This window comes from Dermochelys coriacea, chromosome 1 (assembly GCF_009764565.3).
Source record: "Dermochelys coriacea isolate rDerCor1 chromosome 1, rDerCor1.pri.v4, whole genome shotgun sequence".
Lineage (NCBI taxonomy): Eukaryota > Metazoa > Chordata > Testudines > Dermochelyidae > Dermochelys > Dermochelys coriacea.
In genome coordinates this window covers 262,962,009-262,980,984 of record NC_050068.2, presented here as the reverse complement: position 1 = coordinate 262,980,984, position 18,976 = coordinate 262,962,009, and the positions used below count along the sequence as shown (strand labels likewise).

Here is an 18,976-nt window from a genome sequence, read left to right as displayed (position 1 = left end):
GCCCGGGATCCAGATCAAGCCAGGCCGCGATCTGAGACCCTCCTGACTCCTCCACCCGTGCCTCTTTTCAGCGCGAGCGTTGTTTTCCGGGTATAAATCGGCCACGGTAACCGGCCCCGTGTATGCAAATGAGGAGTCTTCGGCCGCACAGGATCGTGGGAAGCGCGGGCCTCTCCTTCTCTCCCTTTTTTTTTTTTTTTTTTTTGCGGCGCGCGCCCGGGAGGGGTCGCGCGCCGGACCGCCGTTGCCGCGCGGAGCTGGGAGGGGAAGCGGAAGCGGAAGCAGTTTAGTCTCATGTCCGGGCTTCGCTCGCTGCGTCTTGTCTCTGGGCCCCGCGACAAGATGGCGGACCTGTCCCTGGACGAGCTCATCCGGAAGCGCGGCGTGACTGCGAAGGGGAGGTGAGCGGCCGGGGGCCCAGGACGCAGCGCGCCGGGGCGGGGAGTCACCCGGCGGGACCCCGAGCCCCACTATCGCCCCCGCCCCGGCCGGCCCCGGCCCGTTCCAGCAGCACCCGCCTCCTCCGCACACCTCCGACTTCTCATTGGCTGAGCCGCTGTCCCCTGGGACCCCTATCTTGATGCTAATTGGCTGGCCTTGCTGTCAGTCAGGGCCGGATGGGGGGGATGGAGATTCGGGGCGGGGGGCAGCCTGGGGCCGTGCTGGGGGGGCGGGGAGCAGCTGCTTCGCCGGCACCCCGGGGTGCAGCCCCCCCCCGCGTGTGGAACCGGCCTCTCCCGTCTGGGGCTGGCAGCCTGGCTGTGGTGCTTTGGGGTGCCCTGCCCTCTCCCAGTGCCCACCTAGGCTCCCCTCCAGCTTCCTGCCTCGGCCTGGGCAAGCCCCCTCCCCGCCAGGGCAAAGGGTTTTGCTTGGGGCTTTTATCCCCTGCTGACGCTGCTGATCCGCTGCTTTCCTCTTCTCTCGGCCCCCGCTACTTCGGCTTTGTCTACACCGGAGAACTGAACCAGGCTAAGCATAAAGGGTTCAGCAAGTCCACGCTAGCCCTGCCCTGCAGCCACGCTAGCATACCCTGCTTTATGTGTAGGACTTCACATTTACAGTGTTCTTGGGTACCCTGCCTGCCGTTTCCAGCACAGCTCCCAGAAGCAGCGTGACAGTAATGGAAGGACTAGTTTAACTATTTGGGCTAGTGTACACCCACGCTGGCAGGAGTTCAGGCTGAAATGATTCAGACTAAACAGATATTTAGCTCTGAAAAATCATAGTCTCCTTTGTATATTTGGTAGCACATCCGCAAAACTATTCAGAATACTTGTGGATGTGAAGTGTGTTATAAGGTAGTTAAGAGGTGAGAATGATTCTTAGCATAGCAAGTTTCAGAGTAGCAGCCGTGTTAGTCTGTATCCACAAAAAGAAAAGGAGGACTTGTGGCACCTTAGAGACTAACACATTTATTTGAGCATAAGCTTTCGTGAGCTACAGTTCACTTCATCGGATGCATCCGATGAAGTGAGCTGTAGCTCACGAAAGCTTATGCTCAAATAAATTTGTTAGTCTCTAAGGTGCCACAAGTTCTCCTTTTCTTTTAGTGTAGCAAGTATATCTAGTATAGACAAGACCTATGTGCCCTCTCGATTCTCCTGCCCAGCTACCTTCTCCTCTGGCAGCTTTTGACCTTCCTCTTTGCCTCGGACACTTGATGCCCCTCAAGATCCTGTCCATGATTCTCTTCTCTCTCTCTCTGTGCTCTTCCTAGGCAATCCAATCTACTTCCATGGTTTTAGTTTGGGGATAAGTTAGATTTGAACGTGTGCTAAAGTGGATGAGTTAAAGTCTACGCTGTCTTGTCTAGCATCATCTTCTAAAACAGGTTAGCTTACACACATTGACTAGTGCAGCGTTTCTCAACCCATGGATTGGATTGCAAGAAATTGGGCTCACCTCCCTGCTGCAGGCACTACAACCTCTGGGGTCGCAGTGCCACTCAGGTTTGGTCCAGCTGTCATGATGACGAGAGCCTCAATAGGCCAAATATGAGTGAGTCACACTGTAACACCATGAGCCAGGTCAGAACTCCACTCACAAATTTGGTTCAGTCAGGGGAGCGGGAGCAAACCTGAGCAGTGCTGCAAACGCGGAGGTTGCAATGCCTGGAGCGGAGAGCCAAGCCCAACAGCACAGGAGCTGCCACTGTGCTGTGAGTACCGGGCAGGACCCAACCCCCCCAGGGCAGGATCTGACTGAAACCACGCCAGGACCTCAACCCCCAGAATATTTACTGGGTTGCGACAGGTGATAAACATTTACAGTTGGATCCTGAGCCCCAAAAGATTGAGACCTCCTGGGCTAGTATATTTTAACACACTTTTAAATCCTAATCTAGCCAAGGCCTTGGCTTTGTCCCTTCATTAATGCTTTCCTGCATGCTTGGAACAGTCTTATGCTGTTTATTACACCAAGCACTTCCTCTCTCTTTCAAAACCCTTCTTAACAGGAATTCTTACAACCTTCATTTGCTCAGCAGTAATCTGTCAACAGCATCCCTTACTTGAACATTTGTGCCTTGTCTATTTCTTGTTCATGGTGTCTGACATAGATTGTAAGCTCTCTGATCCAGCTAATATGCCTTACTTAGTATTTGGCAAGCAGAATAAATTTGTATTACTATTTAATGCTGTTCAATAATACAGCCTTGCAAGATTGTCATGAAAATTCAAAAGTCTAGGCATAAAATCTGCTTGCCCACTCAAACGTTATGAAAGCAATAACTCTTATTTTATTTGTCACAATCAAACTGTTAAGTAGAATTTGTAATAACAGGAACAGAGTTGTATGGAGTGATGTGGTTACTGGTTTCTCCTGTATTAGGGCATCATTCAGTTACTACAGGAGTGATTCTCTACAGAAAAGTGACGACCATTATACCACATACTTTTTTTTTTTTTAACCGTTGCTCTCTTGAAAACACTGATTTAACTTAAATCCTCAATACAGAGAATCCTGACTGATTTCAACAGCATTAAGTAGATAGCAGTCTGTATAATTCTGCTCAGATGCTAATACTGGAATTGGGTGAATTGAAGTGAGAATGGCATAAGCCACTCGCACATTCTAACATCTGAGGGTCATGCACTTCAAGAAAACGTAACTTGTATCTGTCTTACAGGAATTCTTGAAAAGATGTCAATACAGGTTAATCTTGTTTTCTTCCTACCAGGGCATATTGTGTTACAAAGAACATATTGAAGGACAAGCTGAATCCAAAAGCATGGAAAGCTGTTTCTGTCCTTTTGTCCTTGCATGGTTCCCCCAAAATAAACAACCCTTGAAGTCATAAGGGCTTCGATGGGAGCTGCTGTATGTTCAGCATTTATAGCTGCTTAAGTATGGACTTAGGAACCCATTTTTAAAAATCTTGTTGTTTTACCTTTTGCATTTCATATATATTTATATATGTAGTTTATAAATCATCTTATAAAACACCTAGAATCTTTAGATTAAATAGACTATTGGAATATCAGTCTGCTGCTGTTCTGTATATGCCTGTGCATATACAAGGTTCTGTTTGGGAATACAGAGTTTTGTTTGCACCCGCAGAAATGGTTCCATTAATGTTATAACCCACTTTATCAGTCCAAAATTTCTTTTTCCAGACTGAACACCAGGCCAGTATTTGGAGGCATTCGATCTCGAATTGGGATCCAGCAAACTCTTCTAAGTAGACCAACGCCAACCATCAGCTTCCAACGGACGTTTGATGCCCGGCAAAAGATTGGCCTCACTGATGCCCGACACAAACTGGGAGTTAAAGATGCTCGGGAGAAACTGCTTCAGAAAGATGCTCGGTTCAAAATCAAAGGGAAAGTGCAGGATGCCCGGGAAATGCTGAATTCCCGCAAGCAGCAGAGTGTGCCTGCTGAGAAGGTGACCAAAGTGATAGATGCCAGAGAGAAGATCAGCTTGAAGAGGAGCGCTCCTACTGCTGCAATTGTAAGTCCAGCTGTGGGGACAATGACCCCGGCTATGAAGATCACAAAAACAATTCAGGTAGGTAGTCACTGCTATCCTATCTCTTGATCCCCACCATCTGTGCTATGACAGGCCAGTTACAATGATAACGGTTGGATAGATGAATCCAAATATTTAGAGAGAAGGAGTGTGGGAACCATAGTGATGAATTTTAACCCAGACACTAAAATGGCATCCCTGGTTTTATGATGTCTGTGGATTTTTGGTATTCAGAGTGTTTTCTGCAAAGTATGAGCTTTCATGTAAGCAAAAGTGATTCTAGTCCTTCTAGTTGCAAATAAAACCTTCTACATGTGACTAAGGCTGTGTTCTGAGTCTTCAGACAGACTGAAGTATGAGGTATGAGCGGTATGAGAGGTATGAAGCACCCCCATCTTGCCCAGAAAAAATCTGAGGAAAATATAAGTATCGTCATTAACTCCTACACTGCTGATCATCATAGCAAAACACCCATCTGGACAGCGTGCTTGGATGTTCTGTTAATTGGATAGGACTGTCCACAAGAATAAGATTACAAGTTAGAATACACAGTTATTTGCATTTATAACAGATATCTACATTTTTGGTCTTCATTTCCCCTGTCTACTCTTCTATTCCAGCCCTTTTCCAGCACAAGCTGATGATGACCTGTTTTAGCAGGAATGTTCTCGTTTTCAGGAAGTGGCCTAGTTACTTGACAAATTATAAAACTAAGGTTTTGTCCCAGTTTCAATATAACCAACAGACTGGCTTGCCATCTTTCCTCTGCTCATTGAACCCTGACTTTACCTCCTTGCCATGGGAACAACCTTTCCCATCCACCCTCAGGCAGAGATGGATTAAGATTTATTGGGGCCCTGGGCACAAAGAACATTTGGGCCCCCCATGCTCCTCCCTGCTAAGGGGCTCTGCCTTATGGTCCTCCCTTTCCCACACAAGGCCCTGTAACCTGGCTGGAAGCCAGGCTGCTGTGCGGAGTCCTGGTCCCCCTGCCCAGGGTAAGTGAAGAATCCACGACACCCCACAGCTGCCCAGGCTCCCTGGGTGGCTCGTCGTACAGCCTAGGGTGACCATACATCCCATTTTGACTGGGACAGTCCCGTTTTTAAGACCTGCTCTGGATGTCCTGAGGTTGTTTTTTTTTTGTTTTTGTTTTTTTTTGGCAAAACTGGGCATTTGTCCCATTTTTTTCTTGCCAACTAATCATCAGTTGGCAAGAGTAAATGGGATAAATGGCCAGTTTTGCCAAAAAAGGGATGGAGTGGGGGAGTGGCAGTGTTTGGGGGTGAGCAGTAGGGCCCTGGCCAGCCCCGCACAGAGAGGCAGTGGGGAATATGCTCATCGGGCTCCGGCTGCCAGCCTGGCCAGCGGGCGGGGCCTCAGGAAAGAGGAGGAGCAGGGTGGAAGGACCCTGGGGGGGAGAGGAGAAGCAGGAGGCAGGGCCAGAGTTCCAGTGCTCCTCCGGAGGCCCCCAAATTGGCCGGGGCTTCTGGGCACAGGCCCTCTGGGCCTGTGTGGTAATCGACCACTGCCCTAAGGTAACTTGAATCTCAGCTAACTCTGCTGGACCCCAGTGCCACTTGTCACCTACCAGGCTCCCCAATCACTGAGTGCAGTGAGTAGACCCAGATGTCACTGTAAAGGAAGAGAGGATGCTGGACAGCTAAAAGGAAAGGAGCTGGGGGGAGAGCAGCAAACCACCCCACATGTACATAATAACTGGCACTTACAACCTGATCCTGACCCCTTCTGTCTGCTAAACTGTTGTCCTTCCTAGGATGAGCACCACAGCTACCAAAACCTTTTGCTGAATCTCTTACCTTACCACTCTTCTCAACTGCTTCCCATGCCTGCTAGGAAAAGCCATTTTCCCCTTGAATTTGGAGGACTGAATGAGTCTCTTTTTGGAGCCCATTGATCTAACTCTTTACTCAGCTACTGGTTTTGCTTCAGAGCATCCTAACATGCTGCTTCCGCAGAAAGACCAGCGAAATTGCATATTATCTCTGCAGAGTTCCTAGTCCTTGCCAGCCTGGGGAGTGAGAATGGACCAAAGAACAGAAGCTGGCCCTCTCACATGGTAGTGTGATGCATTAATTACAGTACAGTAAAAAGAACAGGAGGACTTGTGGCACCTTAGAGACTAACAAATTTATTTGAGTATAAACTTTCATGAGCTACAGCTCACTTCATCGGAAGCGAGCTGTAGCTCACGAAAACTTATGCTCAAATAAATGTGTTAGTCTCTAAGGTGCCACAAGTACTCATGTTCTTTTTGCGGATACAGGCTAACACGGCTGCTACTCTGAAACCAGTACAATAAAGCTTCCCATAGTCTTCGATTATTCAGATAGTTGACACTTACAGCAATCCTTAACAGTTAAGGTAAAGGAATGTGTACAGAGCTCTCAGCTGTGAGGCGTTAGACTTTTGTAGTGTACGCTATAAGATTTAAGTGGCTTCTGAGAACTTGGTCTACTTTACTGACTTTACTGATATTTTTGACTGACTCCTTTTGCCCTACAGAGCTATCTGGTATTCAGACTAAGGAGTAGTGCAGCGGTTCTCAAACCTCATTGCACTGTGATCCCCTTATGACACCAAAATTACTACATGACCTCGGGGGTGGTTGGGATGGAGCCTGAGCCCTGCTGGCCCATGTGTGTGTTTGGGGGGGAGCTCAGAGTTCAGCTTTAGCCCTAGGTCCAAGCAAGTCTAATGTTGGCCCCATTAAAATCAACCCACTTTGGGGTCCCAACCCACAATTTGAGAACCACTGGAATTGTGCATAGTAGAGTTAAAAACTGAACATAAAATCACATAACTAAAACCACAGAGGAAATCCTACATGTGGTCTAAGATTCTTCACAGGTTTTGCCAAAATTCCCAGCTGTTTGCAAATGCCCCTGCTCACAACCACAAACTAAACTGTCCTGGTCCCATCAGACAGACAGCCATGTTGCCTTGGGTTGCAATCTTTCAGATCTCCGAATGAATGGAAGATTGAGCTTGATCATTACCTGAATGAGAGGCCTCCAAGGAAACCTCAAGGTGCTGCAGGAAGTGGTGGTGGTGGTTTAGTAGGGGAAGACATTCTCTCTGAATCTGAATCAGTGGCAGAGTATGGAGCTAGAGGGAGCTGTGCTGTGGGAGATACTACCTTCTAGAAATGCAAAACTGAGGCTCTGACTGGTTGTGATTATTAAAAGTTCCCATGCTACTTTTGCAAGAGGAATATTAGCCCCACTGTCCTGGACAAGTTACATACTGCTCTCAAGCTGGCTGCTAAACTGTTAAAAGACCCAATATTCCAGAAAAGGAACCTTCAGTTGTTACAGCAATAAAATAAAAAACAGCAGGATCTTATTAAAGGGGAAAAGGCAAAATGCCACATTTATTGTGAATACAGAAAGAATCATAGTAAGCAGTTTGTTATAGCTATAACATTCCATTCAATTTCATATTTATTCACACATTCATTCATACACACACACACAGGTTCTGCAAGGTTATTATCATAGTTACCAGCCTTACAGTTGCTCGTGCCAAGCCACTGGCCAGGTGGCTGGACACGAGGAGGGAGCGGGGCCTTATCAGATGCACATCTGTCACTCCTGGAAGTTGGTTTGCAGAATCAGACCCCAAAGTTCTCACTTTCTAGAGTCCATTTTTACAGGAATTTATTCCTATGCCAGTCTATGGGAATTGCTTCATCATGCTGCTGCTGAATCAGTCAGCAGATTGCACATTCCTGATGGCTCCGTGCTGCCAGATGTTACCTTGTTCTTCAGTTCTCCCATCCTTGAGGCTGTTGGGTGGATTCCAGTCTGCCCTCCGGGAGTCCTCTGGTTGTTTCCACTTGACGCCTTCTTCAGCCCATGGACACTGGATTGTTAGACTGGCACCTCCCTGATCATTTATTATCCACACCAAGCATCCACCCACATACATCCTCTATCTCTATTTTAATCACAATTGTTAACAAAGCGAGATAAATACAACAAAAGGGCGGAGAGTCTCTGTGTGCTGTTTCCGTTGTTACAAAGTATTGCTTTGAGAACAGACTCTGTCTTAAGATGTACTAACACAATTAGCAGCCAAAAATCACGAGACCTTCCTCTCAATTAGCAATACCCTGGAATTTAAACTATGGGGAATCAAACTCATTTGTGATTTTAATTCAGAACTTCTTTAATATGATCCAACACAGTTATGGAATGGTGAAGTTGTAGACCCTGGGTTTATTCCAGTCTCACAGGGTAACTGGTCAGACTGCTGAAAGGACCAGCTGTACCATCTTGTGCAGCATTAGATTCAAGAAAAACTTCATACTAGAGCAGGGATAAGTTCATGCTTGATATAGAGCAGAACTTTTGAATTACTTTGATCCTTAGGGTGTAGGCTTCTGGGCAATACTGTAAAATGTGGTTATATGCACTGTTGCTCCCCAAAACACCAAAGAAGGGCAGTCGGCAGATGCTGTCACTTAGCTGTATTTAATATTTGTATATGCACAAGTCTGATCTTAGCCTTGCAGGTTTTAAATTAATCTCCCATTAATCTTGAGCCAAAGCTCACATAATTGGCAGTTATAAATCCTCTACCTAGGCCTTAGCTCTTAATTCCTTTGTTGTTTTGGCCTGGTGTGTCATGCTGAACATCTACTGCAGAAAAAAAAATTGATTCTGCATTATTCTATTTCTTCCATGCTTCTAACTTAGGCTTTGTCTCTATGTCCTACCATGTCATGCCATGGTGTATATGAGAGCAGGGGTGTGAGTCTTCTTTTAGTGTTCTTGGAATGAACGAATGGCTGCCCTGTTTTGAGACTGGGAATGGCAGATTCTGGTGTTAATACTTTGACTGTTTCTTTCCTCTGATACCACAGCAGAAGGCTGCAGCCCCAGGACACATTCATCCTGCAGGAATGAGGATCAATGTAGTGAACAACCACACACAGAGACAGGTGAGTTCCATTCACTGGCAGTACTGATACTATCCACTTGTTGTTATGTGTTTTCCCCAAGGATTAGTAAATGTGACTGGGGCACCTTTCATTTTCCTCTGGGTTACAGTATCTTGGAAAGGGAGGAATTTGAAAGTTCTTTCACAGCTTGACTCTTGTGTGTTCTTGTGAGGAAGGTAGGAGGAGGAGAGGCCTAATAGAAGGGGCCTTTTATATTTTAGCTATCGTACATGACAGTTCTGAGAACACGGTGTGGTATTTCCAACTTTTGCCTTTCTGAGTTTTAAAGTTTCTTTGCAGAATCCTCTCCTGTGTCCCTTCCCTCCAGACTCTTGTCATAAAATCATTTGTAATATTGCACAAGATCATGCAGTCCATTTGTCCAACATCCAGCCTGCTAGGCTGGATCTGATTGTGATCTGTTTATAAGTGACCAGGTGCGTTATGTGGGGGATTCACCTGTCTCAGAAGTTCTGAATACTGGTCCATGATGAGGCAGGATGCTGGATTAGGTTGACCAGACTTGTGATTTAGCCATGTAGTTCCTGTGTTCATTAATTGAGCACACCTCCTCTGGAGGTCTGAGGGAGACATCTGGCACTCTGTGCTGTCCCTTTCTTTACCATATTTGCATTTGAAAGCTTTAGCGCCAGCCAGCCTTGTAACATTCTCATCACCTTTGATTTTTTTTCTCTTTCTTCTTCTGCACCCAGACTCTTGTTTCTTTTGGGGTTTTCCTCTACAATAGCTCTCAAATCTGTTTTTTCGTCTTCATAGCTATGATAAAACCTTTTCCATGTCTTGGTCATCTCTTGCCTTGATTAGTGTAATTACCTTCTCTCTGGCCTCCTTTGGTCTTACCTCTTAATTTACTGTCCAGAATGTCATTGCTTAGAACACTTCTTTCTTCTGGCAATGTTGCTGCACTCCATGAATCCCTTCACCAGCTTTCTCTTTCCATCCATGTCATATACAAGCCCCTTGTCCTCATCCTCAGTGTTCCTCACAACTCCGTCCCTACCAACATTTCTGCTCTTATTTCATCCAACCATTCCTCTTTTTACATTGCTGCTGCATCTCTTGCCTTCATGCTTTCTTCATTACTGCACCTTATACTTGGAACAGCCTCCCATTTCCTGTGTCCCAACCAGAACCTGGGTCCTCTTTAAATCCCTTCTTTTGCAGATCCTTTCTTCACTGATCTCCACACTTTGTGAACTGTTTCCCTGAGTATAGAATCATAGAACTGCAAGGGACCTCGAGAGGTTATCTAGTCCAGTCCCCTGCACTTGTGGCAAGACGAAGTATTATCTAGACCATTTTTGACAGGTGTTTGTCTAACCTGCTCTTAAAAATCTCCAATGATGGAGATTCCAAAACCTCCCTAGGCAATTTATTCCAGTGCTTAACCACCCTGACAGGATGTTTTTCCTAATGTCCAACCTAAACCTTCCTTGCTGCAATTTAAGCCCATTGCTGCTTCTCCTATCCTCAGAGGTTAAGAAGAACAATTTTTGTTCCTCCTCCTTGTAACAACCTTTTACATACTTGAAAACTGTTATCATGTCTCCTCTCAGTCTTCTCTTTTCCAGGCTAAACAAACCCAGTTTTTTCAATCTTCCTTTATAGGTCATGTTTTCTAGACCTTTAATCATTTTTGTCACTCTTTGGACTCTCTCCAATTTGTCCACATCCTTCCTAAAATGTGCCGCCTAGAACTGGACGCAATACTCCAGTTGAGGCCTAATCAGCACGGAGTAGAGTAGAAGAATTACTTCTTGTGTCTTGCTTACAACACTCCTGCTAATACATCCCAGAATGATGTTTGCTTTTTTTTTTTTTGCAACAGTGTTTTGTGCTCACATGCATTTGTCAGCCATCTGCTTACCAAAAGTCATGTACATATGCTTTAGGCTGATAGCTGGCAGGATGCTAAGGAACAGCAGGCACTAAATCTTCACTCTATTAATGTTGTCCATGAGTCCACATAACGTCTAGAGATTCAGAAATATGTATGTAGCTGCAGTATTTCTGGAGAGCTCTCTGTGCCGTGGCATCCCTGAGGAAAAGGTCACAATACGAGGGTGTTCTTGTGTATACTTGCTTTTTTAATCAGATATGTCCAACCTCAGCTCTTTGTCACTGAGTTGTGAGGGCAGGAGCAAGGCACAGAGCAGGGCTGTTGCTACCATCCCTCTGACAGTGAGCAGGTCTGTTCCTGAGGAGGCTGGAGTTGGGGAGAGGAAGGTGATGGGACTGGTGTCATCTAAAGTAAAACCACGCCCTTGTGAGACTTTTGTTTGCTTGCTGTTTGTCTTTAGGGCCTGTATGATATGGAAGATGATGATGAAAGCGTATCTCCCCTTCCTAGCAAACAGATGAAAATCACCACCACAAACAGCTTCCTGCACAACGCGGTAAGGGAGTGCCTCAACAGTCCCCAGCACACCATGCTCACCTTGGGTGGACACGCAGGCTGCAGCTTTACAGGGTTTATATTCTTTTGAAGTATGTAAAAGATCCCCTTGGAATGCATTTTCCCTCAGCCCCTGCCCTCCCGTCATGCCTGTGCTTCCAGCTTTACCTTGCAGGTCAAAGGAATCCCCTTTGGCCTCCGTACAGTTTTACAAGCCTTTTGCAGCCAGAATGACTGCTTACAGTCACTGGCAGGAGATTCCTGCATGTTGGCTTTTGGCTGTCTTCCCCTTGTGGGGAATAGTTCCTTGAACCTGGCTCATTATTGCTTGAGCATGCGAGTAGTGGAAACTTGCTGGTCCCACTGATCCTAGACTGGACAACTAGAGAAAGAGATCCTCTTGCATTGCAAAATTGCAGATGGCTGCCTATCAGCAGGCACCAACCATCTGGGAGAGGGTGGAAAAGAAGGCAAATAGATGTGGCTGTCCTGGCGCACACAACCTGGTTTGGTCCATTTAAGTCAGTGCTGAATCAATGCCACTGAACTCCTGGAGTTGCCAGCATCTGACTAAGATTTAAAACTGAGCTCCTGACCACTTGTGGTCATTAAAAATTCCTGGATTTTTTTTTTTTTTTTGCAAGAGTAGAGATATTAGTTCCAATACACTGACCACATTCCAACCATGATCATTATATTCTGCTGACTTAAAACTCCCCAAGCAGCCCCCAACTGGAGATGTTATTCTTCACATCTGTGATACGAGGTTAGTGTTTCTGAAGAAGAATGGCCACTGCATTCTATCCCATAGATAGTTAAATCTTAATGGATGTGTGATCTCTGCAGGCAGTTTGTAAAGTGCTTTGGGATTTTCAGGATGAATGATGTAAAATGAAAATCCTTCTTAACTGAGCTTTACTACTACAATGTGAAAACAAGTACCTTTTAACAGTGCTTTTCTGCAAGGAGCGGTGACAACTGTCTTTAGGGTTAAATGCATCCCTGAGTGCTTTAGCTGATTTCCCCAGCCGAGGTGGAGCTGCTGAGAGTCTCCAGTAGCTCATAAAGTCATCGGACTGGGAGGGTGTGACAGCACCTCAGTTTGTGTTGGTAACTCTCCTTGGCCATTGTAGCTTGAAAAGAGGTTTATGCTTGAGAAGGTTACATCTTTCAAGGATGCTGTTATTCACCCTTTGTTTAGGCTGGGCTGAGTGGCAATAAGTTCTCTCTTTCCAAGACCGTCCCCCTCACCAAAGTTGTCCAGAATGACACCTATACAGCCCCCCCACCACCTCTCTCTCCCATTCGGACAAAGGCCCTGACAAACATGTCCCGGACTTTGGTGACCAAGGAGGAACCACCAAAAGAACCAGCACCTGTTGAGGTGAGTACAAGAAAAGGGGTCTGCCTTCTAGTGGAGACCCTCCACACCTCTAAAATCTGTCTAGATGAGCTGGATGAAGAGTTCGCCTCCACATCTCCCTCCCACACTCTCAACGTGGGATATGTTACTTAGAGGGTCAAGCCAATCTGGGTGACTAGAACCCACTTCCAGGCATTTTAAAGCTGAATCTGTCTATGAATCCTCATTTACTGCTAAACAGTAAGAGGGAACGTGTGGGCTTCCCATCTTGATGCTTTTGCTGAATTTTCAAAAGTCCTAGCAGAATCCATGTAACTAGGATAAAAGTTAAGAAATGGGTGGTTACTTGGACACCAATGATGACCTGAGGGACCAATGGGATTTAAGATTTAACTGACTGATTGTTTACATGTGCAGGGCTTAACTAATTGTCACACTTGGGGTTGGGATGGCAAAATTACTTCAGAGACCTATCAGCAGGAAAGTTGGGCTTTATGTGTAAAGATCGGTTGGGCTGAGTTTGAGGGAGCTTAGTACCCTCTTAGCTTCTCAGCATTGTTTTCCCTCTCCCTTCTCCCATTTGCCTTCCCTAGGGCCCTATTTGCTCCAGTTTATTCATGCTTTTTCTACCATGATGTCTTCTCTGATAGGTTTTGCTCTGTCCTTCTGCATATGATATGCTCTTCTTTGTGTTGGCAGCCGGTGTTCAGCCCTTTGGAAGGTACAAAGATGACTGTGAACAATCTGCACCCCCGAGTCACAGAGGAAGACATTGTTGTGAGTGCCATTTATTGCTGGGCTCTGTGTGGCTAGAATTTCCCCCATAGGTTTGATTGCACTAGCCACATTTTGTGTTGGGGTAGGGGCTGGAATTTGGTTTTTTTTTGTTGTTGTTGTTGGGTGTTTTTGGAAGAGTTCTGAGGGTTCCCTACCTTCCACTTCTTAACCTTTATGCTGAAGAAAAATCCCTTTTAGGGTGCATTGAGACCATCTCTGATTGGCTGGAGGAGTTGATATCAAGGGATACATGGCATTGTTCTTACCCTTCTACTGCCTACCCTCCACATCCAAAACCTCCACAGCATTTGTACATAGTAAGTCTCCCTTGTGCTCCCAGCCCCTGAGCATTAAACATAGGCCCCCTCCTGGACCCCCGTCTGGTTAGAATTTTAATTCATGTTCTTTTCAGAAATGAAAAATAAGGAAATCCTTTTAATCCCATTTTGGAAAAACCTTCCTCTCTCCTTCAGTTAGACAGAGAGGGGTTACTGGGTTTAACTCCAGTTATTTCCTGTGCTATTAATTCTTGTGCTATGACTAAAGTAGCCTTGAACTCTTCATCTTGCAGTAGCGTTATTACAGGTTGCACAATAGGTTGATTACTGTCAGACAACAAGTACTTATACCAGTGGTGGGCAACCTGCAGCCCATCAGGATAATCTGATTATGGGCTGTGATAAATTTTGCTGACATTGGCCGTCCGCAGGCATGGCCCCCACAGCTCTCAGTGCCCGGGTTTCCCATTCCCGACCAATGGGAGCTGCAGGAAGCAGCGGCCAGCATGTCCCGGTGGCCCCCGCATCGCTTCTAGCAGCTCCCATTGGCTAGGAACGGTGAACATGCGGAGGGCCATGCCTGTGGACAGTCAGCATCAGCAAAATGTCTCGCGGCCGCAATCAGATTACCCTGATAGGCCGCAGGTTGCCCACCACTGACTTATACCAGGTAGGTACCTCTAGACTGCTAGCTATTTCACTCCGAGTCTTGAACTACTCAACTATGGATGTGAGGGCCCTCTTTCAGAGTTTAGCCCACCCATGATAAGACTGTCAGATCAAAGCAGTAATTCTAATGTGTCACTGACAACAACCACAGCCATGACTTGCTGTCTGTCCGCAGGAGCTGTTCTGTGTGTGTGGCGCTCTAAAGCGAGCCCGTCTCGTGCACCCTGGAGTGGCTGAGGTGGTCTTTGTGAAGAAGGAAGATGCCATCACAGCATATAAGAAATATAACAACAGATGCTTAGATGGTAAGTTTGAGGCTGGAGTTCAAGGTGGGGTGCATGAATCAATCAAAGGCTTTCCAGCTCAGTGCAGATTTCAGAAGGTAATTCAGAGTCTTCTTGTGCTGCTCAAGGAGAGTGTGTGTCAGGGAATGCTACTGAGAGCTGGACAAAGGGGGTTGGGGTTCAGTGCTACAGGTTTTATGTAGGTAGTTGAGTATCTCCACTGTCCATCAGTGCTGTTTTCAAAATCGATTTCTCTAGGGGAGAGGTCTAGCTCAAAGGTAGTAGAAGAAAGGGACCAAGAGACTTTTTTTTCCTTTGGATCATATGAACTGGAACCATAAACTCACTGAATGTTAAATCTCACCAAATGAGGGTAAATCCATCCTCAGCATCATATCCGCTCATTATACTCCACACCTGAACATAGCCATTGTGTAAACAACATACCCTCGTAGCTCAGTGTCTGTACTTTGACCCATTAACCTTTTACCTCCTATCAGGGATATTGCAGATTATGTATTCCTTACTCAATCCTATTTTAAACCGAACTTCACACCCCTTGCTAATCCTCCTTGCTAATCTGTACGTAATTCCCTGATAACCAGAAACTTCTACACTTAAACTCTGTACCGTTCACCTTTTTTTTTAAATCATCTTAATAAAAATTTTAAATCTGGCGTCCGCTGAAGTTAAGAACACAACACAAAATTACCCCACCAGAAAAAACTATTGGTGCATCTAATCCAGTATGCTGTCTCCAACCCCAGCCAATGCTGGACACTTCACAGGAAGGCATGGTGTCCCTGCTTGTGCAGTATAACGAACCTATTTTTTTGCAAAGGCCTCAAGGCACATCCAAAGCATTTCTGAAATAGGGGGTTTGCAAAAATTAATATCAATCTCTGTATGGATTTTGAATAATATAGTGATTCAGCTAATACAATTTACCTATGTATAATTGTAGATGGAAATTTGTTGCTGACTCTAGATGGTTTTTCACTTGCTCTTTGCCCTTGATCTTGAAGATGGATGGCTCTTGTAACTTTATGCTAGCGAGCAAAGTCATGTAAGATGCAAGCAGCTCAGAACCAGAGATTCTCCTGCATCTTTGCTAAACGATTGCAGCCTACTCTGTAATTGCTCAGCCAGCTGTTATCTTGGTGCTAAAGTGTTGTAATTGCATTAAGCTCTTATGGTAGCTCTGCTGCTGCTTTCAAGTTCTGTGACTTTGCCATGACTCAAGAGTGAAGCAACTGTCTCTGATGGCTCCCCACAGTTCCCCAATATGTGGGGCTGCGTCTGCTCACCTCTGTCTGCACGCCAGTCTAATGCTTCTGGGATCTTGCCTTGCTGGGGATATGAAATTTGTCTTTGGATTTTTTTTAGGGCAGCCAATGAAGTGCAACCTTCACATGAACGGGAATGTCATCACATCAGATCAGCCAATCTTGCTGTAAGTGCTCAGGGTGGAAGAGCCAAAAGAATTTGCAGGTTCTGTTTTGGGGAGGACTTTTTGAGGTGAGGTGCAGAAGAAAAATTTTTCCATGGTAAATTCTTCTCACGAGAAAATCCTCTGTATCCCTTTCTCACCTACACCCCTTCAGCTGCATCTAGCTCTGGGTTGCAGATGCTACCTTTCCACTCAAGGAAAACAAGATGAGACTCCTTCCAGAGCCCGTCAGTGCTAGCCTGACTGGTTGCAGGTTTGCTCCTGAGCAATGCAATGTGTTTCCTTCGCATGTACCTGAGTTGAGTGTGCTGCAGTCTGTTTCCATAGGATCCCTAGTCCCTGCTGGCTCAGGAATGAGAGGCTGGGACAAGGAATCCCTGCATGGCCAAAAGCATATCTTAAGCCACGTACCCAATGTCACGGAGGGGGAACAATAGCCTCTGAGCCTGCCCTAGACTTATGGTAATGTGATGTTAACTATTGTGTCTGTTTTTCATCCTGCAGTCGATTAAGCGACACCCCCTCTGTGAAAAAGGAAGTAGAACCACGGCGGTCGAGTGCAGGTGCCTCCTCAAATCCGCCAGCTGAGGTGGACCCTGACACCATTTTGAAGGCGCTCTTCAAATCCTCGGCGGCCTCTGTCTCTGTGCAGCCCACAGAATTCAAAATCAAACTCTGAGAAGAGTGGAGGCGAGCAGTGGACTGGAAAACTTGCTGAAGGCGTGAAATGGGGAGAATCGCGTGGGAGCGCAGGTGTTACTGTGTTTGCCCACCTTGTGTTTTTTGTTTTCTATGATCGCTACCTTCCTGTACAGTAGTGTTCCCTCTCATATGTGTATTTTCTGTTGGAGTTTTCTTCCACATTTTTCCAAGAGAATAACCTCCCCCTTCTGCCAGTGAGATATATTACAAAGCATAGACCCATGTAACTCCCTCCTTTGCTCCACGCCCCCTTGTGGCCAGCTATTAAAGGTGCACCAAGAGACTTTGAGGGAAGGGGAATGATAAACAGCACCTCTTGTCCTCCAGCTAACAACCTCTGACTGAATGGTGAAGCCCCTCTGTTATTGTCGCTTGATAACAGATTTAATTTTTAAGGCTGCTGCATTTGGGGTGGAGCCAGGTGTGATGCTCAGAAGCAAGTGGCGTTTTGACAGATTTATCTCATGTGCAGCTGGTAGGATACAACTTCTGCCTGGCTGTTAGATGCTTTGCTGATCAGCAGCTGTGACACTTGGAAGCACTGAGAAGAATCTGGCTCCCCTGCTTATCAGCCGATGGTAGAGTTTTGGCTGGGGGGAGGATATATGCACAGGTGCAGACATATAGCATCTTATCTGCTGTCACAGTTAAGCCTCTGCTATTATCCTGGTGAAGTTCAGTTTTCAGTAACGCACAGAGGGGGAGAAAATAGCTCAGGCTTCTGTGTAATGTGACTATATCAGCTCCTTAGGGTACCGCAGGGTGATCTGCCCTTTCTTCCCTCTTTCTGGACTGACTTCATGTGAGAGCAGGGACTTTGACCAGAAACACAAGAAATAGTGTTTCCCTTCCCCATAGGTTGAATCATATCATGTTCTCCCAACCCCTGCTGTCAATATAGGGACATGAGCTTTTTTTATTGCCTGAGGTGGGGACTGGGAAGTTCTTCTATCATCCCCATTCCAATTTTATGGAGAGGAGTGGGTTGGGGAGTAAGTCATGTACTAATATGTAGGAAGTAATCCTCTTGTCCACCTGCTCTCAAGGAGTATCAATTGTAAAAGGGCTCCATGTGAGCTATGCTTGGCTGCTTTGCAGAACAGCTGCTCGTGTACATGGGCTGGAAGGATGGTGGAGGCACTTTGTGGCCTCAGAGGGATGGCTGTTGGGAAACCACTGTAAGGGATACAGCAGAGAGGGGAGCATGGAAACCAAGCAAGCCCGAGGTTGAGCCACAAGAATGTACCTTCCAAGCAGAGACTGTTTGTCTGTGATGAGCCATTGGCCACTAGGTGGCACTTGCCGTGTTCCCTTTGTTAGCATAGCATTAACCCAGTGAAAATTGGGAAGTCCAGGTAGCTCTAATTGTATTAAGTTTCAATTGTATTATGAGAAAAGAGGGAAGTGAAAACCACCCCAAAACCTGGCTGAAGTTTGAACTTAATCCTTCCAGCTATGAAACTAACCAATTCTGTTCAGCCCTGCCGACATTCTTTAGTGAACTCTGTCCAGTACCACTGTAGATTCAGACTCCATTTCTTGGTGGACCCTGTGTTTCTTTTGCACTCTTGTGCAAACTCTTTGTTCTGTCCAGCGGGTACAAACCATTCCTCTCTCATGCCATATTGCTCGTAGCCATGGAAAGAACTGAGGACTCAACAGAACCTGCTTTTCTGGAGTAATGTATCTGAAGAATAACTGCAGTTATTGGGGATTCTTCTTGTGAACTGCAGGTGTGTGGGGGAAGGGTTTAAGACTGCAATTGTTTCTCTTTTAGATCACCCATCAGACATCTGTGTTTTAATAAAAGGGGGTGGGAGAAGGGAGTGTTAGGGATTGGAGAAGACTATGTATTATCTGTTTCAGAATAAATGTTTGTTATACACAGATTGGATTCTAAACTTCTTAAGACACTGGAAAGTTGACAGAGACCAGGTCAGTTGAACTTTGAATCAAGCCTGCTGCTTCAGTGGTAGAAAGAACATGGGAAGTCTGAAATCAGTCGTGTTGGTTCAGTGATGAATGCCATACACAGTTAAGCACAAGGTGGGGCTCAGCTGAGGCAATTGGTACTAATATGATAAAGCCTTACAGCTTTGGTG

At 45.9% G+C, this 18,976-nt stretch overlaps 1 protein-coding gene across 2 annotated transcripts; it reads left to right on the top strand.

Annotated features, from left to right (window-relative positions):
* The first annotated feature begins 127 nt into the window (after positions 1 to 127).
* On the top strand, positions 128 to 18,763 carry POLDIP3 (DNA polymerase delta interacting protein 3). 2 transcript variants are annotated; one of them, XM_038413972.2, is made up of 9 exons: positions 128 to 401; positions 3,615 to 4,008; positions 8,858 to 8,935; positions 11,257 to 11,352; positions 12,553 to 12,735; positions 13,414 to 13,491; positions 14,614 to 14,743; positions 16,109 to 16,175; positions 16,677 to 18,763. In XM_038413972.2, the coding sequence occupies exons 1-9, from the start codon at positions 295 to 297 to the stop codon at positions 16,849 to 16,851; spliced, it is 1,308 nt and encodes a 435-aa protein (XP_038269900.1). In that variant the 5' UTR covers positions 128 to 294; the 3' UTR covers positions 16,852 to 18,763. The 2 variants fall into 2 exon arrangements, with proteins under 2 accessions (XP_038269900.1, XP_043358333.1); XM_043502398.1 differs by lacking the exon at positions 8,858 to 8,935 and having other exon boundaries at positions 218 to 401.
* Positions 18,764 to 18,976: the final 213 nt, after the last annotated feature.